The 23,915-nt window shown below is 47.3% G+C and overlaps 1 protein-coding gene across 1 annotated transcript in view; it reads left to right on the forward strand.

Moving 5' to 3' along the window:
* The first annotated feature begins 2,807 nt into the window (after window positions 1-2,807).
* The window catches only part of PLPP3 (phospholipid phosphatase 3), a 42,646-nt gene continuing 21,538 nt past the window's right edge, over window positions 2,808-23,915 (forward strand). Inside the window, exon 1 of the mRNA XM_084290785.1 lies at window positions 2,808-3,469. Within this exon, the coding sequence (XP_084146911.1) occupies window positions 3,331-3,469 (139 nt within the window). The 5' untranslated portion in view covers window positions 2,808-3,330. The remainder of the gene's footprint in view (window positions 3,470-23,915) is intronic.

A 23,915-nucleotide genomic window follows, 5' to 3' on the forward strand; every position in this document is an offset into this window, starting at 1 on the left:
ATTAATAGTGATTTTACATCAAATAATGGGCGAGCGGAATAAAATACACCCATGAGCCTTGGAGCAGGAACTGCCTCCCTTCCCTTCTCTCTCCCCCAAAAATACCCTGGGCACCAGGTGGAAACTGCAGCTGTCCGTAGGGTGCTCTGCCCCCAGACCAGATCCTACTGCCCCCCTCGGCCATGTTCTCCTATAGAAGAAAAAGTAAAACCAGGAACTTTTAAACTTTTTTTTCTTTCTTTTTGACAGAAGTGAGACCCTTTGACCTGAATCATGATGACTGGTGACACTGAATGTGGAAGAGGTGCTTTCAGTTTTAAGTTATTGTTGTGGAACAAGCAGATTTCCATAGGGGGGTTGGAGCCACATCCTGCAGATACAAAGACACAAGGGGTACAAGCAACCCATTGCTGCTACTCCTGCTACAACGGTGGTTTTAAAGGAGCTTATTCTCATAAAATGACCAGACTGGATGAATAAAACACGATTTCTCTTTTAATATTGTTGGGTTCTGAAATACTACAGTTAAGGTGCAGATCTGGGCAAGAAGAAATTTTACTGCAAATGCTTTATCTTCTGATAAATTATCCTCACGCTGTGTTCTTCATTCATTGGGGCCTGGTTCAGCTCACAATGGAAGATGGTGAAAATCATGGGAGATCTCCAAAAAAGTGGGGTTAAATTCACTGGTAACATAAACGCAGTTGGTTTGGTTAATCTATATCAAGAACAAGTACAGCCCACGGCAGGAATTTAGAGTAGGACTGAGAAGAAAAGTTGAGCCCTAAAAGGGTAGCTGGTGCGTGGTGCATTCAATAATTGCATTTATGAATGAACAATTAATTATTACCAACGAATCTCTTGCATATTATTGACCAAGGCACAGAAGCTGCCTTTTGGCACCGATGGCTTGCTCAGTTCACGCTTGACAATGGGGGATTGTAGTGGCTGTTCCCTTAAGAAATTGCCCAAGATTGGGACTTATTTGTGCACCATTGCTTGCATCAATTAACAGCACAATCTTTTTGTTATGAAAATGCAAACATTAGTGGCCTGAGGGGCCTTGTAAATGCAAATTTAAAACTTTAATTTCAGTATCCCTCATTTTCCCTTTAAGCAAAAGAAAGGCTTTTTTTTTTTTTTTTTTTTTTTACTCATTTGTTGTTACAATGACAGGTCTTTTTTATTTTATTTTATTTTATTTTCTCACTTTAAACACAAAATTGAATTGAACCCAGGGAATTTCCATGGGGATCACTGTCAATCAGCAGGTTTGGATGCATGCTCGGGGCGGCTGGAGCCGGCTGCCGAAAGCCACAGGCTCCTTGGGGCAGGTTGGTGCCAGCCCTTGGGGAGGGAGCTGGGCTGGGCAGCAGGGCTGGCCCCGGGTGGGTGACAATTCCCATGTGAGGATTCTTTCCACTCGCTCCAGGCAGCTGGGGAGCCTAAATTTGGCACTTGCGGTCAGGGGAAGGAGAGAGAGACCTTGAGACGTGTCCTGAAGTCACAAGGTGGCCCCAGCTGGGTGACCGTCACCACCGGGAATGGTTTTGGGTCAAAAATTGATGGTTTTTCCCTCCTCACCATGACATTTGAGGCAAAAGAGAGGTGTCTCCTCCAAAGCAGGGTGGGAGACAGCACCTGAGTCCATGCCGTTGAGGCGCGATGAAAGAATTGGCGAAAAACCCAAGGTCTGTTTTCCCTTTTCTTTTTACACCGCACATATACAAGTAAAATAATAAAACAGCCACTTCGCTTTCTTCCTCCCAGGCTGGCCCAAATGTGCCCAGGTATGTGTCTAAACAGATTCCTGGAAAACCTGCCCCCGCCGAGGCGCGGGCTCTTGCCTTGGCTGCAGTCTGCAGCTCCGCTGGCGGTGGTTCTCCAGCGCGGACGGGAGCCCGAGGTCAGCTACAAGGCAAAAGCACAAAAAATAGCGGTCAGATGCTGTCCCGAGCAGCATCCTTTGGTACCCACAGGCTCTGCCCACTCCCCCGGCCTCCCTGCTCGGAGCTGTTAAAATTGCCATCCGGGATTCCTGGCGAACGCTTCATTTGCATCCCTGGCAATTCCTAATTAGACCAAAGGGACAATTAGCCAAGGTAACAATCCCCTACCTAACTCCTAACGCTCTTGTTACCTTTATTTCACAAAGCTGGTGCTGCTGCCACAGGAGAATGAGGATGCTAGGCTTCGGTGGTGGCACCCAGCCTTCACTTGACCCCATCCTACAGCCCCACACGGGCACGGCAGGACCCGGCCCCGCGTGGTGGCCCTGTTGGGGTCTGTTGGGTTTTAGGGTCTGTGGGCACTGCACACACTGGAAAAGGGCCTGTCCCAGCACAGGGAGCAGAGCTTAGAGGCGGGGGGAAAAAACAGGAGGAGGAAAAAAAAAAAAAAAGAAAGAGTTTTAAGCTATTTGTCACCAGTTTTCTCCCCTTCACACCACAACCACCTTTCAGGAGTCCTCCCTGGAAAGGCTGGTTGTTTTTCTTCCCCCCCTCCCTCCGCTGTTGCACTCCTCTGCTTTGTGAACGCTAGAGGCTCTCTGCGAAAAAACTTTAGTTCCTGACTCTTTTTCTTTTCTTTTTTTTTTTTTTTTTTTTTTTTTCCAACTTCCCTCAGGGAAAAATGTGGAGTTAATTAGCTATGTAAAATGTCAGATGCAGGAAAGGGGCTGTGCTTACTTGGATATCCCATCCGAGGCGAAGTGACTGATATTTTTTTTTTCCCCCTTCGTTTTTTTTTTTTTTTTTTTTTTCTAAGGGGTGGAAAGGAGCTCGCGAAATAAAAGTGCAGCAACGAGCCGGTGGCTCCCAGAGCGGCCGGGGCGGGCGCGTCTGGAGCCCCCAAGGCAGCGCAGCGCGGAGCCCACCTGCCCCCGGGAGCTGCTCGCCCCTCGCTCCGCACCTCTCCCCCGGCACCCAGCCGCCCTGCTAGGCGCACGCCGAGGCTTTTCTCCTTCCCTTCGACTTCTCCTCCAGGACTTTTCCACCGCCGCTGGGACAGCCGCAAACTTTTTCTTTTTTTTTTTTTTTTCTTCTTTCCTCCCTTCCCTCCCACCTTCGCTGGTGGTTTTGTGCTTTTTTGTTGTTGTTGTTGTTGTTTTGCTCTTTTTTTTTTTTTATTTTTTAAACTTTGTTGTTGCTATTATTTATTTATTTCGGGGGAAGACCCGCCTGCGTTTCAACCTCCCGTGGCCCCAGCGGAGAGGCCGGGAGCGGCTCCGGCAGCACCTCCCCGGCGCACCGCGTGCGAGCCCGGCCAGGCACGGCTCGGCACGGCTCGGCTCGGCCCGGCACGGCACGGCTCGGGCTTTCGCCCCCGATAATGCAGAGCTACAAGTACGACAAGGCGATCGCGCCGGAGAGCAAGAACGGGGGCAGCCCGGCGCTGAACAACAACCCGGCCAAAGGCAGCAGCAAGAAAGCCCTGCTCATCTGCCTCGACTTCCTCTGCCTCGTCATGGGTGAGCACGGCGCCCCAGCCTTCCTCTCCCCTCTCCTCCTCATCCTCTCCCCGGGTCCCGCTGGGGAGGGAGGCTCGGGGTTGAGCCGAGCCCAGCCGGGCCGGGGCCGCGCCGCTTCCCGAACAAAAGCGGGGCCCTACGGAAGGGTGGGGGGGGTGAGAGAGAGACACACAAGCTTGGGAAGTGTGCACAACCCCCCGAGCCAGCTCTTTTTGCAATTTATTTAACTTTGTTAAACCCCAAACTTGTTTAACTCTACGGCCCCGCGCTGCCGTGCGCTCCCCCGGCGCTGGGGGTGCCCCCGGCAGGGTCCCCGCTGCCCCCCCGGGGGCTGCGAGCTCCAGGTGGAGGCAGTGCTGGGGGGCTCCGGGCACAGGGAGCAAAGCTTTGACTCTGCTCTGTGCCGGGGGGGTGGTGGTGCTGCTTCCCTCCATCTCCCTTGATTGTTTAAAAAGCTGCTTTGAAGCTCGCCCGGGCATCTCCCAGTGCCTGGAGGAGCCCCAGCCTCAGCCCGCTGGTCTTTTTGGAAGTGGTGGGGCAGGCACAGAAACTGTCAGCGCTCTGCCTCCGAAAAGCCTTCGCATGCCAAAACATCAACCGGTCAATTATGGCTGCGATGCCGAATATTTAATTGACAGACGCAGGCAGGGGAAATCAACTGGCTTCCAACAAAGAGATTAATAACGCAACAGCACGTGAGTTTAATACTCCAGACACCACAGTCTTTAAAACAATTGTTTCTGCTTAGGGCCCGTTTTTTTGAGGACTGTCAGTTTGATTTAATTTTTCTGTAGTTTATTGATCATCTGGTGTATATTACGAGGCACTAATATATTAAGAAGAGAGGCATGGTTTTCTCTTTATATTCCCACAAGAATAGGGGCCAGTGCAGAAAGCTTCATCTTGTATCTGGAAAAAATAAAAATACTCGGTATCCTCTATGTGAAACTAACGTAAGCAGAAATGTAGCTTGACTTACCTCACTTACTGAAACAGGAGGTTGGATTCCTAGTAAAACAACTCCTAGGAGTCAGAACTTTTAAACTTTTATTTACTCAAGTTTTCTTGACTTTAGGCATTCCTGGCATGAGTAAGTGCTATTTGAATGGGTAAAGGACTTTTGTTGTTGTGTATTGTTTTTTTCTCCTCTAGACTAAGGGTCCAAAATGAAAAAGCAATTAGTTGACATGTGTTATTCTACTTGTGATGGTTTTGGTAAACAGAACTTATCAAGCATCACTGGAAGGTATTGTTAGCAGTGAATAATGTGATACACCAAAAGCCGTGATTGTTGCTTTGTTTCACGTTACTGCAGGTGGAAATCAGAGAGTAAACACAAGGGTTGTTTTTAGGGTGAGGAATGTTTGAAAGTAAGAGCATGAATTCAACAGCTGAAGGAGAGAGCTTTGGTCTGGCTAATGACATGCAGGTGAAGAGCACTGGTGGGACGTGCCAAGGGAGGTGATTATGTGATGGAGAGGCCGGGGTGTGTGTTTGTGGATGGGCTTTTCAAATCCACCCAGCCCAGCAGTATGGGACCTGCTGGTGGATGTCTTTGCATGAGTTGCTGTGAAAGCCAGCTGCCCTGCTCGCAGGAGGCTTGGCTTGCTCTTCTCTCTGCCTTCCTCTAGGGAAAACTAAGAGTTTGCAGTTTTCCAGGCACTTGATTCCTATTTTTCTTTGTCACAAGGAAAACACTTTGGAAGTGAGGGAGGGAAAAATAAGTGCTCTAGCTGAAGCCTGGAAGAGGAACCTGGATGGTTACAAGATGAGGGGTATTTCTATGTCCAGTAAAGAAATAGAGTCCTACGTAAGCTAATGAGAAGCAGAGTTGGGTGAAATGATTTGTTTTAAGGTGGATGCACTGAGCCAGGGTCTTCTGCTGGTGCACGTAGGCATGGCCAATGGCCTCCAGTGCAGTTAAAGTGAGTTACGCCCCTTGAGTGGCTGCCCAAACACATTCGGAGTAACAGGGAAACAGAAGGCTTTTCTCATTTGAAGACCACTTTAGGAAATATTAAAACCGGTCATTTGATTTGCAGAGGGCTATGACGATGCATTGGCTTCTGCTGCAGTTATTTTGCTGTAAGTCTGCCCTGAGTCAGTATTCTATGGGGAGAAATGAAAAGAATAAGCTATGGCTGAAATGCCTTTCAGAAATGACACATGCTTTTTGTGAGGCAGCAGATGTGTACAAACTCTTCTTTGTTTACATACAAATTTAACCAAATTACCCAGAAGACAATTATCATAAACATCTCAGAAAGTTAAAATAAGTAAAGCAGCACTATCAGGAGCTTCCTCCAGCTTTAATTTGATACAAGGTGTTAGAAAGATCCACTTTGTCTTTCATCGTCATTATAATGGTTATCTTGATAGCAAATGCATGAGGGGAAGATTAGTATCTCTGTTCCTCAGGGATGGTGGGGAGCAGTTGTCAATCCATTGATGGGAGCACGTTGCTTTGGCAGCTGCCAGAGCATTGCTGGTGGGGTGGGCTTCGTGAAGATCTGAGAAACCAGATCACCCTCAATTTCCCCTGCATTTCCAGCTTGGATTGTGCTAAATATTTCTGAATACCCCGCTCCTGATGAGTGCACTCTGCATATGAATGTGCCAAGCACCCATACTGACAAATCTCTGCTTTCTTGCACCAACAAGAGGTTTCATCACAGATACCGTGAACATCCCAGAAATTGTGTGTCAGAGTTCAACTGGGTAAAAGAGGCAGAAAAGAACTGAGTGTGCATTAAACCAGGTCATTCGAGGGGGGAAAATAACTTTCTCCATCTGCTTCCTCTTCTCGGGATGGCTCTGTTTAGAGAATTAGAAGATGCTTCCTGAAATTGTTAGGGCCACAGGCAAGCCTGGTGGTTTTGGAAGAGTCCTGCTGGTCACCATGACACATCTGAAAATGTGGCTGAGGAGCTCGGCCTGGGGGGTTCGGCTTGGCCCCGCTAAGACGGTCAGTGGCATGGGTTGAGGAGCAATGGGAGAGTTTTTGAGGAGGGGTCTGATGTGAGGACCTCACGCCACCTACAGTGGTCGCCCTGGTTGCGAGCAGCTCAACCAGCCATCACCTTTCTGCATGGGACGTGGGCCCAGTGGGGCAAGTCCTCCTATCCCGACCCTTCAGGTGGGATGTCTTGGAGGCTGTTCCCATGGAAGTAGCATCTAGGGTTAAATTTGCTCCTCTCAGTCCTGCTTTTTTTTTTTGCATTAGGCAAACTGTGAGCAGCCACCTGTGCTCTGCTGACAGGCGCCAAGCCGAGCGTTTCATCTCAGAAGAGGGGAAGGCTGCGTCAGCAAGGCCAGCAGGGCACGCTAGGGTCTTCAGTAGCTTGTGTTTTTGCAGCTTGCGCAGGTACAGCAGCTTCCCAAACGTCCTGCTTGTGCTATAAAATAGAGGGGTTTCATCTGGCTGACCCGCTTCCTCTGCTTGTGGAAGTCAGGCTTATGGGCATGTGTATTTAGGGCTGGTGAGATGTAAAGCATGCTTAACTTACCATGCTTCTCATCCTCTGTCTCTAATTGAATTTTTTCTTTTTTTTTTTTTTTTTGCCAGTCACAGTTAGTCAACACAACACAAGTTTTACTGCCTTCAGGAAGTTTTGAAGCAACAGATTGATAGGCCTCTTACGCCCTTAATATCTCTTCAGCTTTCTCACAAATTTGGCATCTCTTCTGTTGTGAGTCTGATGCTAAAATGAACTTTGAAAGTAAATATTTATGCTAGCAGGACCTTGAAATGTTTATGTAAGCGGGGATATAATCTTGTAATTTGGGCTAACAGTTTAGGTTACTCTTAACTCTCGTCTGTGTAGAAAATTGTGTTGTTGTCCAGCTTCCAGAAGCAAAAAAGGCTTGAGTTCCACCTGAACCCCTGCCATGCCATCACAAAAATTGGCACAAACAGGCCTGGGTTTGTCATTTAATTGTAAGGAGTGGGAGGAATTAAAGATGAGGGATGAGGTTAGAGTTCTTTGGAGGCTGTAAAGTTGAATCCGATGAGCTAAGCAACTCTGTTTTGTTTGGGTTGTTTTTTGTTGTTTTGTTTTTTTACGACTACCCTGCCATGCAGGGCGTGCAGATGTGCAGGTAACATCTTCCTATAGGTACCTGAAAAACTGCTGACTCAGCTGTTTCTTATTTTTGGTGAGGGACAATGAGCTCTGGCCACACTAAACCAGCCAAGCAGTCCCAGTGCCTTGGTGGTGTCTTCTCCATGCCTTCCCTGGGCTGGGGAGGTCTGGGCCTGCACCACACGGCAGAAGCTGTGTGGGTGGAGAGCCGTCATCGTGCTTGGAGCATCCCTAAATCAGGTTTGGTTGTTGGTGTTTATGTATTGCTTCTTTTCATCCTGGTAGGAGCTCCTCATGGCAGAGGTCTGTCACGAAGCAGCAGGGTCTGTCTCAGGGATGGATGCTGTGGAAATGCTCTGGTGAATGCAGGTTTGCAGGGGAGGCATCTTGGTAAGGGGCTGTATGGCTGCATCCCATTGTACCTTGATTGGGATGCTTCTTCTAAAAAATTTTTCAAGACTGAACCAGCAATCAGCATCCAAGCATGATATCCATCCTCAGTTTTTGCCCCTTTTTTGGAGGACAGAAAGAGCAAAAGATGACTGGAAGAAAATATGAGAGAAATGTTTTGGAGGTGTTTAAAATATTTTTTTTTCTTTTGTGTGCGTGTGTTGACTTTATAAAAACTGAAACAAAAAGTATCAAGAGCAGGTTATTAGTGACAATTATACCTGAGGTGTTAATTGCAGAACAAGGAAGTGCTGTACCTATGGCAGACCGAGTCCTCGGGGGTATAAATCTGCTTGCTTTCCTGAGTTGGTGGAATTCAGCCAGGCTGAAGATGTGTCTCCAGGAAAGCAGGATTACGTGCTTCTGCTTCGTGGCCAGGAGTGCTTTGAATCTTGTGTACCTGCTGCTGAGACAGGCAGGAGATGGGATCGCAATTACAGTAGACGACATTTTTTTTTTTAATCATATCTGTTTGTAGTGAGCACAGAAAATAATATAAACATCGCTCCCAGATCAAACAGATTATTTTTATACCCTTTAAAACTCGATTTAATATGCATACCTTTCTGGGGCTGTCTTGGTCTGACTTTGTTTGCCTAGATACAGGTTGACAGTACATCCTCCAGATGCTCATGCCTCCATAGACCGCCCAGAAATGGTTTGCATACTTGAGCTAGGAAGGCTGTTCGCATGCCTCCATCTCTGTCTGAAATGAGTTAAAAGAGGGGAAAAAAAAACACCCCAGCCCTGTTCTGTAGCTTGCTGTGGAGGAGCAGACTCCGTCCTCTCCGTTTCATTCATACAATGCTCCTGCTTCATCCGTGGCAATCCAGGAGGGACCGTTGTGGTCGCCTGGTCTGCCTTCGCCTCGAACAAGGGCATGCCTGTTGAAGGCAGCGTGGGGAGAGGCAGCAGCCTCCAAGCCCTCCTAGCCTAGCCTCAATGCAGCCAGCTCTGAGAGCTGCAGCTTCCCCGGGGGATGTGTCACGGGGCGAACAGGGAACCCCCCTCCCCGGATGCCAGCTGGGGGCTGGGTATCATTGCCCTGTGTTGTGGTGTTTTGGTGCTTAGGGCCCTGGCTGCTGCAGTTATGCTGCTTTTTTTGATAGCTCAGGTTTCATGTTTAAAAAAAAAAAAACAACCATGTGACTCAAGTGAATGATAATGCCTCAGAAGAGCAGTGACTTGAAGAATCCAGCATTTATGCTGTAATGGTAAAGTCTAAAGTTGTTTTTCTGAACACACTTCATGATTCGTATATTCTTTGGGTGGCTGGTGTGGCAGAGCAGTGGGAACTGGTTCAGCAGAGGCTAACGGAGCCCTCTGTGCCTCCAGCACTATGACTCTGCCCTGTGCCCCTGCCCAGATTTCTGTCAGGCTGGAGAGGTCTCACCGAAAGCTGGGATGAGGATGCCCCATGCACCGTCTCCTGAGGGCTCAGTGTGATCCCTTTCACAGAAGGACATTCGTATCCCAGTCAGAGCCACCCCATCCTTTTTTCTATTTCGCTCTCTCTCGTGACACCTATTTGCAGAAGCACGATCCACTCCACGATTTTAGCACGCGAAAAGCTCCTCAGTGTAGATCAGGTGTCCGCGTGCAGGGTTGTGTTGGGGCAGCTGTTGGGAGGTCGTGCTCAGGAATTCTCCTGAGCAGGAAGGATGCTGCCAAGAAAGAGGAGTTTGAAAGTGTCTTCATGGAGTTTCCTGACACAAACCACTGGAAAACTTGCCTTAAGTTTATCACCAAGACAATGTATTAAAAAGCTTGAAACATAGGTTGGCCAGGCAGCTCTAGGTACCAGAAATATCTTTAAACTCTTGTACTTTCAAGTTGGTCACGTAAGTGGGCTTGTTTTTCACATGCGTTGGATGTTTTGAGGACAGAGGGTTGAAAACCGACTCTCCGCGTCAAGTAAATATTACAAGCAGAGCCTGTAACCTAACTCCGGAGCTCCTGATGTTCTGAGGATGCCTGTGCTCTTTGTGCTGGGTGTTCCCATTCCAGTGCTGCCTGTATGTAGCTTGCACCTTTCCGCGAACTTGTCTTATCAGAGCACATGGTGCTCTCCATCAGGAGCTACGGGACTGGGCTGGGGCTGCTAGCCAAAGCCCAAATGGAGCTGCGTGTGGTCTGACTGCTGCGTACACTGAATCACTGGAGAGCATTTGTAATCCTCTAGTACTTTCGCATCATTTTCCATCCCTTGCCCCAAAAGGATGCGGCAGCTACACTGAGCACAGCACAGAAGCTTGGGAGATGACTGCAGCCTTCTGCTAAGTCTGCAATGGCTGAGACACAAATTGAAGATGGATTGGCAGTGCTCTTGCTTGGTTTAGGCTGGAAAAACCTGGGCCTTGCCCTGAATAGTGCAGGCAGCTGTGGCACGGAGGTGTCCTACATGGCACTGAGGGTTTGCAGATGGCTGTACCTCTTGGGGTTGCTTCAGCTTGCCGGTCGGAGGAGCTGAGCGCAGTGTGGTGCTTCTTTCCACGAGGTTAAACAGAAAAAGTGAAAGTCCCTGGTTAGTGGTTTTGGGCAGACGTCCCTCTTGAAGCAAATGATGATCCCTCTGAGAGCTTGCTTTTCCCCATGGTGTCAGGGTTGTAGCCTGCTGCCATGCAGAGGAAGCAACAAGCTGCATTCCCTGTAATTAGCTTTCATCTGGTTTTACTGTAAATTAGCAAGAATGACGGTCACTTTTTGAAAGCTTTTACAGCAGTGCCCTTCATCTGATTGTGCATGTGTTGGAGGCAGGCATCGCAAGCAGACATCAATTCCACTGCCATTAATCCAGTGTGTGCTTATTCACGGCTGAGACATTGCATGCCTCGGGACGAACCACTGCATTTGAAAGCTGCTGTGACAAGCGGGGTCTGGGCTTTCTGGCCTGGGAAGTTATTCCCCACCTCTGTTCTGGGGTGGTTTGATGCTCTTTTCTCAAAGCCCAGCCCTGCTGGTCTTTCCCACTGATGTTGTCTGCGATGTCTCTGCTGCAGCAGCACAGTGGCCGTGGCAACCGCTCCTGCACCCCAAGTATTTCAGCACAGAAGAGCTTTGAGGCTTTCCAAGGCTTTTTGTTAGGCCCACCACTCTCCAAAGTGATAGTTTCCAAAGGGAAAGCCAAAAATATCTCTCAGAATGCTGCTTAGTGAACAGCGGGTGCGTTTATTTTCCCGAGTGATGCTCGTGGGTTATTTTGGATGATGGTGAGCCGGCGGCAGGCAGCAAGGCTCCTCTGAAGCTGATAGCTGTGACTCGGTTTGGTGCTATCAGGTTTCTGAAGCAGCCCTTTGATCAGTGATTAGATGGCCCTGGCTTTTTGCAGAGCTGCTGCTCCCTTTAGCTCCTGGGTTTCTGCCCTGGACCTCAAAGGCCCAAAGGAATGATCCCTGTGCAGAGCCTGCTGTCCTGACTTGTGGCCGGGGAGGTTTGTGCCTCTTGATGTAGGGAACATGAAGGAGCATCCGCCCCCATGGGTGAGGAGCAGGAGCACAATGAGGGCACACCTCAAAGGCCAAATTTCCATTATGGATGCACCCAGGTGCTTGGTGGGGTTTGTGGAGGTAACGAGGTACCTCTAATTCCTGATCATTTCAGTGCAGCTGTAGGCTCAAGTTCTGTGCCATGGCCTCATCGGCCTCCCTAGATAGGGAGGCAGCTTTTGAAAGCTGATCCTAAGCCATGTGCCATCCAGGAGGAAGTCTGTGGCTCCCGTGGCCAGGCCGAATCCTGTCCCTAGGATATGTGTGCACCTGCCCCTGAAATTTCCACCTCGGTTCCTATGTGAACGTAGCTAGGTGGCCCCCCTTGCACGCTTCCCACTTCTGCAGAAAAGGGAAGCAGCCTTGGATCACCAGCTGCAGCTGGCTCGGCCCTTCCCCAAACCAGGGCTGAGGCTTTTCTTGGTAAGGGTGCATGGAAGAGGTGTGCTGAGAGGTCTACCAACCGATAACAAGAGGCACAGGTGGATAGTTCACAGAAGAAGGGGTTGGAGGGTGTTTTTGCTTCCTCAGAACTGCCAAGCTAAGGAGAATTTCCTTTTTCTGCATAGCAATACAAGGCTGTTTTCAGTAGAGGCCTGCCTTTTTTCTTATTTTCTTATAAAAATTTGCAGCATCAGTGACTATCTCATAAAATAATCCCATTTATTTTCACCCATAATCCAGGATAAGTTTCTTTTTCTTTCATTGCCTAACACTCCCCATTTCTTGACCCTCCCTGTCGCGTTAGCATGCAGTGGTCATTCTGCTGCAGCTCCCACAAAGCAGCAGAAAACCAAGGTAACAGCAACATTTTGAGTGAAGGGGATGAAATGTGGAATAGGTTCAGCGTATTTCTTTGTCATTGTTGGAGTCCTATTCAGTCTGGAGCTGAATAGGAGGCTGATTAGCATGTGGAAGCATTTCTAAAGCATTGGTCTGGGGAGGGTTGGTTTTTTTGTGTTTGTTTTTTTTTCTTCCTTAAAGGAGAAGTTTTGTGGCATTTATTTTTCTTACTGAGCTGGCATGAATCTTTGTGAAATGCAAAACCATGGAAAAGTCAAATAGCATTTTAGAGAGAGCCTGTTTTGATAAATTATCACATGCACGGGCACAAAGAAGTTCTGCAATGCCTAAAGTTGCTGCAGGGTCTATGGGTGCCACATTTTTGAAATGGTCAGATGAGTGGGAGTGAGTTTGACCATAGGATGCATCTGGATTGCAGATATGAGACTTTGCTTTTGCTCTTGCTGAAGTCATCTGCAAAACTGGATGTTGCTTTACGAATGCAGGATTGGGTCCACAGTCTGAAAATCCACCTGCTTGAACGCTCAGCATTTTGCTTTCACAGGGAAAGATATAATGCTGAGGTCGATGAAAAAGCTCACTGCAAGTGGAAAACCAGCTTTTCCCAGTGATATTGCTTCAGGTTCTGGGTGTGGGGTTTCAGGGAAGAAAGTTCGTTTTCCCTTTGGCATTGGCAGAGTTACCCACGTGGAGGGGAAACCTGCTGCACCGTCCCTTGCTTTGTGCTTGGATGACACCAGAGTCACCACAGGACTTGGTGCTGGCACACCAGGGGACTTCTTGGGCGAGTTGCAGCCCTTTGCTGTGAGGTCTGGTGTGCTTAGCTCCAGGTAACTGCAATTATTGCCTCGCTGCCATCTGTGCTGCAGGGCCTCAGCTGGGGCTGTGCTAGTGCAGAGGTCCTGTCCTGGATGCACTGCATCTTCTCGTCCTAGGGGCACTGCAGGATTTTCGGGGTGCTTGCAGACCTAAAGAGAGATAGGAGACCAAGTTGCATACTGCAGCTGCGTGGGTTTAGCACACTTGTTCCCCTGAGCTTGCAGACAGAGTGGGTTAGTACAGGAAAGTGGATTTAACATAGCATTGAGAATCTGCTGCAGCTCGCTGCTGTGTCTTCACGCAGCCTAATGAATCCTGATTAAAGCTGCTGTTTAATTAAGGAGAACTTAGCTCCTCTGGTCACAACTCACGATTAAAGGACTGTTTGAAGTAATTCTGCAATACTTTTCCCCCCTCCTCCTTTAACGTGAAGAAAGCTGCTAGCGCCGTACGTGCCCCAGCGCCGAGGTTTTGAACGTTATTACAGGACCGCAAACCTGCTGGCGAATCTGGCTGCTGCCAAGGCACCCGAACATTAAAAAGCCCTGCAGAGGGGTGGGAGGGAGTTCAATCTCAGGATACGCTGATTTGGAAAGGGAATCCAAACAAAGAGGCTTTTCAGCAGAGGCTGAGACTTGGCTTCTCTCAAGGGCAGTTTGGGCTTGGGGAAGCATCCGGGAGGCAGTGAGCGGCGCGGGAGTGCGCGAGCTGGATGCGGCGCGGTGTAAGGTTTCCCAGCACAGCACGGTTTTGTGTTACAGGCTGGGGAGCTGCCTGTAAGTGCTCCCCTCTCTTCTTTTTTTCTCTTTTCCCCTTTATTTCTGTTGGAAACAAAGGGGAGGTTTAGGCTCTTCTTTTCTTTTTTTTTTAAAGAGAGGGAAAATAAAGGTCCTTGCCCCCAGCTCCCAGAGTTTTGGTGCCGAAGAGGAACCTGGTGGTGTCTCCAACCTGGAGAAACCCTTTGCTGGGGGAACAGGATCTTGGTGGGCAAGTGTTTGGCTCAGACAGGGAGAAATGGATACCAGGACACCTTCATGATAAAGTGGGATGTGCATCCACAAGGCGCCCCACTGCTGTTGTGCTGAGGGCAGGGCACTCCACGGCCCACAGTACAAGCCCTTTCCCTTTTGGTGGCACCTCCAAGTGCCACTGAGCTTTTAAGAAATGTCAGGAAGAGCAGAGTGGAGAGGAGGTGCTACCAACCATCTCAACCAACCAGTCGTGTTTTTTTTATTTTTATAGGCACCAGATGGTTTTAATAGAGGAAAGCTGAACTTCTTATGACCCTTCCCCACAGACGCTGTTTGTTGTTTTGTAATTGTGGCCAGGACAAAACCGTGTCCCAGGACCTGCCGCGAGGGTGAGGGCTTGGTGCCTGGTGCCTTCTTCTCTCACCCCACCATGTGCCCTCCCCACTGCCCCATGCCCCTCTCCCTGCCCTGCCTCCAAATTATCTGGGGGAAGCTGCTGGCCATGAAAGACTTGAGGCTTTCCACCCATCCCCGTGTAAAGAGATTAGCAAAAGTACAAATCAGAGAAAACTGAAACATCTCAAAGCAAAGCGCAAGGAAGCAATAAAACGTCAGGCCATGTTTTCCCTTCTAGTTGATTAAAAATGCTTCTGATAAGCAAGAAAGCTTTCCTGGCTGGACAAGATCTGTATCGTGTCAAATGCACTGAAAGGTTTATTAGGAAGATAAAGTGGTGTGAGCGTTGGGCTGTGCTTGCAGCCCGCCGGTGTCAGCGCTGAGTTACCCTGCGGGGCTGAAGGCTTTTTGCAGTGGTATGGGGGGAAGGAGTGTGATGGGAGAATTGCTCGCCCTATGGAGAGGGGGAAATACAAATGTAGGGAAATAGGGGTGTCTGGAGGGATGGTGGGAGACATGGGCGTCTGCATGCTTAAAAGCTGTTGGAAAATTTTGTATAGAAATTGGCTGTTGGGTAAAGGTAGAAGAGCAAAATTTATCAAATTACTGCTAATGAGGGCCTCTGGGTGCTATATCCATAATGCAACCAAACCATGATTTTTGAGTGCATAGCTCTCCCGTGACTGATGCCTCCAGGAGCAATGTTCCACCAGGGCTGACCAGTTCTGCAAATTCCCTCTCAACACGTCCAGCCTTGTTTCTGGCTAGCAGCCTCAAACCTCCAGTAAATCTGAAATAAAGATCCATAGGGCTCCTGGGCAGAGAGGCAGCCAGGAACAAACTGTTATCCCTATTCCCTTTGCTTTTGTTTCCAATAAGGTTTACTTCTTTGGGAGCAAATGGAAAAATATGTCTTCAGATGCATGTTGAAAAAGTCCCGTGCTTGGCTAGCCCATCTCAGAGACCAGAGACCATTTTAGCAGTTCCCAGCTGTAGTGGTCATCATGTTTATCACCCATTTGATGGGTGGTAGGTGATGGGACAGCCTGCTGGCATGCGTTTTTGTGGCAGAGAGCTTTGCTGCCCATCTTGTGTGCCACTCATTTCACGGCGCCTCTGCGGACAGGAGGCCACTGAACCACAGCATGCCAGGGGGAAGAGAGGCTCAGAGGACTTGCCTTGGCTTTTGGAAAGTGTAAAATCAAGTAGGAAAATGAGATGAGGGCTAGGTTTCCTTCTCTCCATGGGAGAACCGGTGGTGGTGCTGGGAGATCTGCTCGACAGAGCGAGGGGCTCGGCAGGCAGGGACCTGCTCCGCTGTGGCTTCCCCTTTGCTTGGGAACTCGATGCCTGTGTTTTCTGCTCAGAGATCAAATACAGGACAAGAATTAAAAAGCAGGAAGACAAAAGATTAGCTTCCGTGCCGTTGTTTGACTTCCCAAGGTTTAATTGCCAAGGGCTGCTCCGGGAGCCAGCTGGCTGTGAAGGGACGCAGATCTCAAGTTAGAGAAGGGCTTTTTTGCTCCCACGATCTGTTAGCTGCTATATTTTCTTTTGCAGGAGATAGAGCTTTGTATATATTTATTCCTCCAGAGGTGAATTATCTTCAGGTACCTGCTTCCTCAATTTCTCCAGTTGCTGTTCAAGCTCCTGCTGTCACTGTTTTACTACCTACATTAGCAAGAGGGTGAAAGCAGCAGGAATGGCAAGTATGGAGTTCAACCTGCACCTTAATTGTAGAGTTTTCCCTCTGTGGAGCAGAAAAGTAGTGTTTATGTGAAGGGAGAACATGATAGGTGGTTCAACTTGCAAGCCCTTGTTGGGGTGAGTGGAAGCAAAAGAGCAGTAATGAACTATTTAATGCCACTCATCCATTTTTTAAAGAAATATGTTTCTGGTGAGCTTTGATGGCTTGTAGTGTAGGAGCAAAACCCCAGTGGTTTCCATCCAGACCGTGCACCAAGGGATGTGCACATCCCCCAGTGACAGCAGGATTAGCCCCACTGGTGTGTGGCCTGGGAGCGAGCTGGACAATCCCAGTTTTGCTGCCAGAACCTCACTTTTACACTAACTCAGAAAGAAGGGAGGAAAAAAAGACCAGCTTACTCCCCCTCCAAAACCAAACAACCAACCTGCCACCCCCCAACAAATGCATGCATTATTTGGCATGCTGGCTGTATAAACCTCGACATTAGCTACCTGTGAATCATCCAGCAGCATGTTAATTGGTACCCCTCGGTAGATTAGGATTTGGCATCAGGTCTGCATGTAATTACAAGCCACACACAGAAGGACACAGGCAGCTAATGAACTCCTGCCAAACTCCAGCTCTGCTTCTGCGGCTTTTGAAGTTTGCTGGTCTTTCAGTGTTTTGTATAGCGAGCGCTGAAAGGCATCAAATCACTCCTTTGACAGCGTTTAGAAAGAGCTGGTTTGTTGAATGAGAGAGTCCCTCCAAGCTCTGATCTGAGAACTGGAGCATCTATAGGCGCCTTTCTCACCGGAGCAGTAAATAGGCTGGAAATCGAGGACACCCCCTACGAGCTGCTAAGCTCCTGCCTGGGCAGCAGGAGCCAGGGGGCTCTGGTTGCCATGATGGGCTGCAAGAAAAGAAACTATTTCCATTTAAAAACATCCTTCCAAACAACCATGCCAGTGGTAGAGGGAGAAATGGGCTTTTTCCCAAGCGTCGAAGCGCTTAGAAAAGAGGCTGTGCGAAGTGGGTTGTGGCACATTGCATGGGGCTGAGATTGCAAAGGAGGTGGGAAAAGGGGTGTTGGAGGTTTCTGCAGGTTTTTGTGATGCTGAGCAGTGGCATTGTAGGGTGCCCGGTTCAGAGGCTTGGGGGTGCTTTTCTGTGGCATTTTGTTTCTGTGGTCAGGCCTGAGCCCCTCTCCCCTTTTCATGATGGATGTGACAAAGGGAGCTGTTGAAGGAAAAAAAAAACAATTTCCCTGAAAACCTGCAATTTTCAGGCAAACATACCAGGCAAGTTTCATGGCAGTACCATGGTGAAGAGGAATAATGCAACTTGGCACGAAGCCCTTCAAGAAAAAAAAAAAAAAAAATAGGGAAACAGTAGAGCCTTTGTCAAAATTAACCGCAATAAAGAAAAAGGGACTGCCATTCCCTTGGGCTTCTTTAACCTTTTTTCCCCAATTTATTCACACGTTCCTTGACAGCGGGGCAGGGCATTGTTACGAGGGGGCTGGAAAGGGAAATGGGGAGTTATCCATTTTTTGCTCTTAAAGAACACTGTATGCATTGTGTCCCCTGGGTGCGTGTAAATAAGGAGCCTGGATGTTGCCTGTGCTGTTCGGATCCGGCCCCATTTCTGCCCTGCCCTAAGGGAACAGGGCCATGCAGTGTCACCTGGCCACAGAGCCGCTGTTACAGAGAGGTAGTTCATCCCATCCTTGCTGGTAGTACGGGGCAGCCACCTCTGTTGCTCAAGGTGACCACCGAAGTAGCCGATTCACAGCTGTTTTTCACCAAAATATCTTAACCCGCACAACTGGGCAGCAAGGCCAAGGCAGAAGCCTTCATGTACAAGGCTTGCCCTCCCTGTAATATGAAGCTCGTATAGTTAACTGCATGATTTTATTTTATTTATATATATTTTTAATATTACCTGGATACCAGCGCAGTCTCAGCTATGTCACACATTGCCGTATATTAGGGTGCCACTCTCATGGTGCGACTTCAGTCAAAGTACAGGAGAGGAAGAAATGAGATAATCCTGGATCTTTTTAACCCATTGGGCATAGGCACAGCCTTGTGTGGCTTTGCCTATGGGACCAGTGAGATTAAACCCCCATCACTTGAAGGGCTCTTGAACCATTTCCACCTGCACTCATGCTTTTTTGATTTTCTTTCAGCGCTGTGCATTATATCCTGGAAAGTGTACCAGATCACGACTACCGAGGGGGAAAAGTTTCATTTCCAGTTAATCAAGGGAGTTGTGTAATACCATTTTCTCCTGGGGAACTTCCAGAAAAAAGGAAAAAAATAAGAGGAGGGAGTATTATATAAAGCGAGTATATTAAGAGGAAATAAATTATGAATTAAAAGTGATTAGTGAACTTTTAAGGAAGAGGTCAGAAGTGCATTTTGGACTACAAACTTCTTAAGCTTTCAGTGCTTGTCTTCAGTTACAGAGTTATAACCCCGCATTATTTGTGCAGGTGGCTGCTGCTGCAAATCCGACGCAGGATTTTGCATTTACAATAGGTACATTGACAGAACGGGGTCACAAAGCTACTCGCGGCCTCCTCCTGCAAAGGAGCAGTTGCTCCCAAAAACGTGCTCAATTATGGCTGTAGAGCTTGGCCAGGATGCTCCGGGCAAGCAGGGAGGAAGCTCGGGAAGTTTAGCAGATGAATTTTGTTTTGTTTTTGTTTTAAGGGGCCTGATGTGGACCAGGTGAGCTGGCTGTATTCCTGCATTTGCTCCTTTACTGTTTTAAAAAATAATAGGATTTGGTCAACTGCATCACTTTGGCTGCAGCTTTATATTTCCACTGTAAGCTTTTACTAAGGTTTGTCATGGTTGTGCAATGAAAAGTAGCTTATACCTGGCAGTGTTTGGAGTAGTGAGCTGAGGTAAGGAGTCGCTGCTCATTATTCTTGTATATTAACGTGAGACCTACAGCCCGCAGAATTTTAATTTTGAGTAGGGGCTGGCAGAGTTGAGCAGACCCCTTGTTATAAGGGCAAATTGGAGGGTGCCCATGGCAGTGTGTGTCAGTGGGGCCAGTGCGAGGTCTTCCTCGAAGGCAGACCCAGAGAAGCCGTGGCGAGGCAGAGCTCCTTCCAAACCCCACTGACTGGCAGAGGAAACTGGGCTCGCTTCATTTCTAATTGAAAACATAATGGTTGCCACAGCGTGTTTTTCACACGCTCTGTTTGCCCTGGGTATTGCAGGGTTTGAGGATGTGTTCTTATTTTTTTTCCCCTCTCTATTTGAGCTGGGTCATCTTAGGTCAGACTTGGCGTATCTAGGAGGCCTTCCACAGCACTTGGCCATATAGAGGTGCATCAAAAGATCCTGATGCCTTGGGTTTTCATGGCACATTGCATTTTTATTTGTTTTTCTAGACAATGTGAGCTTATGGCTTTTTTTCCATCATGCTTGATTGGCGCCGTCTCTGGGTTCCTATTTATAATGTCTTTTATAATCATCCTCTCCAACTTTTGTGGGTTGGCCAGTCTGGCTTAGATCCGTTCTACCCCACAAATGCAGAATTTTATATGCATCTAGATATTGTGACTTGGATAAGCTTTTGTTCTTATTAACGCATTTTTTAGGTATTAAAAATATATGCACACTTTATATTAAAGCTCTTTTTAATATATCAGCTAACGCCAAACTCCCAGGAGGAACAACTTAACATACTTCTTAGAATTCCTTTCTCTCCTTTTTTCCTTTGTACGTGGTGTTTACTTCTGGAAATAGGTAACAGGTACTCTCTGAAAGAGCAGAATTCCTCCCAGCAAAAGCAATGGCAGCGCTCCTGTTCATCTGGAGCCTTTGGAGAGCGAGTGCATGGGTCTGGCACAGCGAGCTCCGTCCACATAAGGAAGCGTTTCCTGCTGGGGTTTCAAACCCAGAGGAATTTGCAGTGCGTGAAAATAATTTCACATTTGGTTTAAAGTATCTGTGACCAAGAGCTTTTCTCTTAATGTCCTCCAGAATGGTTGGGTCAATGAGCGTACTCCAGATAGTACTTATTGCAAAAGATGGGTTGTGCTGCTGAATAATGGTTTTGGTCTCAAGGTAGAGATAGCTGTCAGTCATCCAGTGGCGTTCCTGCCACCGTCACCACTTCCTTTTAGAGGCACTTCTCAAATACCTGTGCGGCTTGGGGTCATAAATATTACAGGGTTGTCCATATAGAAGATGAGTGCTCTTTGCTTTCTTCATTTGCCATTGCTCTCACAGGCATGAGAAGGCATTTTGCCCAGCATTCCTGCATAACCAGCTCTTATTAAAGAGGTGTTGTGGGGAACACAACGTAAAGTCTAGAAAATATCATCATCTAGGTCAAAATGAACAATGAACCTGTGTCTGCCCATCAGGAAGCAGACCTAGTAGACCTAAAAATGGTGAGGTTTACATTGTGTAGTCCCTATGAATTGGCTGAAATAGAACTAATAATTATAAAGTGGATGGAAGTGTCGCTGTCTTGATAGCTAGGAAGAGCACCAGACAGATTGACGTAGGCAGCCGCAAAGGTTAGTGTGAGCTACTTGGCAGAACCTACAGCAGGTAGAAAATGGACTAGGGTCTTGGTTCTAGTGGAAATCAGCCCTTTGTGTGTTGGGACTTTTCCAAACGGGTCAAATCAGTGAAATGCCATGCATACTGCTCCTTGTTTGTAGGTTCTTCGTTATTCTAAAGCAGGTACCTGGTCTACAGTAAAGTCTAGGGTTTGTTTGTACATGTATGTTTAGGGAATCTTCTATCCCCATGCGTTTCTGCGTAGCTAAGTAGTAGAACTGTAATAGAGTGAGTTGAATGGGAATCTGTTTTGAAAACAAAGACATTAAATGTGTTTCCAAAATACGGGAAGATGCCCAGAGCGGTCTTCTGGACAGCTGGAACCATGGTGAAGAACAATTACAACTCTGCAGCTAATAAAATGTGAGGCTGAAGGTATTGTGCATTTCTGATATTAGCCTCTGGTGAAGATATGAGTATTAAGTATCCAGATTCAGTCAAAAAACATTGAGGAGGCACTCACTGATCCTTTCAAGAATTTTGAAGATCCCAGCATAATTCAGCATGATTCTTCTTTTAGCTGTCATTTGACTATGGATCAGGTCCTTTGAGATGTAGTTTTTGTTGACCAACCTCCTACTGTTTGTTCCTCCATCCTTTTTGTTGGTGCTGGTGCAGCGTCAGGCCCTATAGTGACTGTCAGCATATGCCTGATATGATGAAAATGTGGAAATAGTTTTATTCTTCGTGTTATAAAATTTTATCGGTGTGTACATATATTTGTATCTATATAATGTCAACTGTCTTCAAGAGTCATTCACTCTTGCAGTAGCTGCCAAAGCTTGATGTGTTTATTTCTCATCTGAAGTGCTGCCATTCTCCTCCAAAAGCTGGGGAAGCCAACATTTAAAGCCCCAGTAAAAGCTCACTGTAGCCAAATATAGTTTTATGCATTATAAAATATGTACAAATATCGTAAACCAAATAAGGTTTATATGTACCCAAGATCAGCCACTAAATAGTTCAAATAGAAAGCCTGTCTCTTGCTGGAACCCAAATATTTACACAATGTATCTTGAATGAGGAATTAGATGCCCCACTCAGCCCTGCCAAATTATTTAATGATTTTTTTCACTTATTAAGCTAGACCTGTAATCTACTGAAACCTTAAAAACATGCCCACGGCCTGGACACTGGCAGCCAAACCCATCACAGCGCGCTTGCTAGAAATTATCATTGCTTTGTTGAGATAGCCAGCAACATCCCACTGACCTGCTCTCTTTAAAGAATTTTTTTTTTTCTGGAAAAAAAAACTACCTCCATCAAAACCAAACTATTAAAAAAAAAATAGACTGAGAGGGTGTTTAATTTAGTGCAAAGGTGAAGTTTGGGCTGGGAAGATGAGAGCTACATAGGTGGGTCACTGCCAAAATGGCTCTTCCCCTCCTGCTCCCTCCACAACTTTTCCAATGGGTGGCCAAGGAAAGCTTATCCCTTTATTTTTTTTTCTCATTAAATCCGCACAAGTGCTAACTTTTCAAAGGCTCCAAGATTCAAAGTGCTGTACCCAACACTGAGTCCTTTCTTCTGCCTTTGATTTTCTGCACGTTTCAAGCTGATCGGAGAGTACATTGGGGTTTTGCAAGGGATTTTGTTTGGGCTCGGCGGTGAGGTTTTAGCTTTCCCCTGCACCCTGCCAGCCTTCCCAGGATTATTGCCTATTAATTGCCTGTTGATAAAGGTGCTGATCAAGGACAGGATTTTTTTTTTTCCTTGGTGCTAGATTTTCCAAACTTGATTGGCTTTATTAAATGGAAAGATAAATAAATTGAAAGCCTCCAATATTAGCATGGGACACCAGCGGTTTGGGGTCACGAAGTCACTTGGACTTCCTCCCAACAAAAGCAACATCATTTTTCAACGTCCAGCCCCGCGGCATCCTGTGGTGCCTCGCACAATTCGTTAGTGTCCACACCTGCTCTGTGCCGCCCTCCACGCGGACCCATGGCAAACCCCTGTGGGTTTGGATGGGGCAGGATCAGCCCCCAGGAGATTTCTGTTATGCTCATGGTTTGGAGCCCTGTTTGATCTCCTGCAGTGTAGTTAGATAAAAGCATGTGGTTGGGATTTCCTTGTTCTGTTATTAAAGCAGAAATTCCCCTTTATGTATGGGGGAAAAAGCCTTTCCTTTACCTTACGAAGGATGTTACAATTCAGAAAGGCAATCTCTGTTCCATTTACCTTTTTTACTTTGGAATAAGCAAATCCCTCTGTTGTACTCTGCCTTGGTTTTATCTGTCTGAAAAATTGGGATAATAATCCCATCTCTGGCTACATGGTCCCATATGAATATGCCAGGGTGGTCTTGATGCATTAGGGGATGGTTCATTGGCTGCTGCATAAAATATCTCAGCATGGTGATACCAGTAATAAGAAGGATGTGAAGTCCTTCTGCAGTGCTATTAAAGGTTTTGCAAGTGATCTGAGAACACAGGTACCTTACAGCGACAGGCAGAATGGCCAAATAGGGCCATTTTTGAAGAAGGTGGACCATCCCTAAGTCAGTGTAATTTTTTGTATGCCTTGTAGGGCTACTGGTCACTTCAGTGCAAATTGCCACTTGTTAGCACGTTCTGAGACGTACCTCATCTATCCTCAGTAGTTCTGTACTGTGGCTGGGGATGGGAAGTGGGAAGGGTGGAGGAGATGGGAAGTGGTAGAGGTTGGAAAGTCAGCACCATTGCGGGCAGTTCAGCTGTTGAATTTGTTGATGCAAATCTTTGCAGGCAGGGATTCATAACCTGAATTTTTTATCACTAAAATGAGTTACACTGGGGCATAAGAAGTCATGAGGCAAAATGTGATCTCTCTGGTATAACCCTACACTACTTTGCCTTGCCTTTCCAAGGGTGCATGGGCTGTAGCTCCAGTTCTGGCTACCTTTGCCTCCTAGTGTGAATAAAGTTTCTGTGGTGTTTTTCTAAGGGATCTCAAAGGCATCTTGCTCCGCTTTTAATTTTCTGTGTTCTTCCAGACTTCCCTCTGTAGTGTTTTCTGCAAAACCCATTCTCTGGACGCCTTTTGGCTCTGCTTCAGGCCTCTCCGTGCTGGAACCCCCTTGCCAAAAAAATGTGGGTGGTGACCTAGTCCAGTAGACAACCCATGCTCCAAGAAATAATCTCTTGGAAGAAGAGCCATCTTTAGCACAATTTACCATTCA

The sequence above is a fragment of the Netta rufina genome (assembly GCF_964035555.1).
Source record: "Netta rufina genome assembly, chromosome: 8".
NCBI classification, from domain to species: Eukaryota; Metazoa; Chordata; class Aves; order Anseriformes; family Anatidae; genus Netta; species Netta rufina.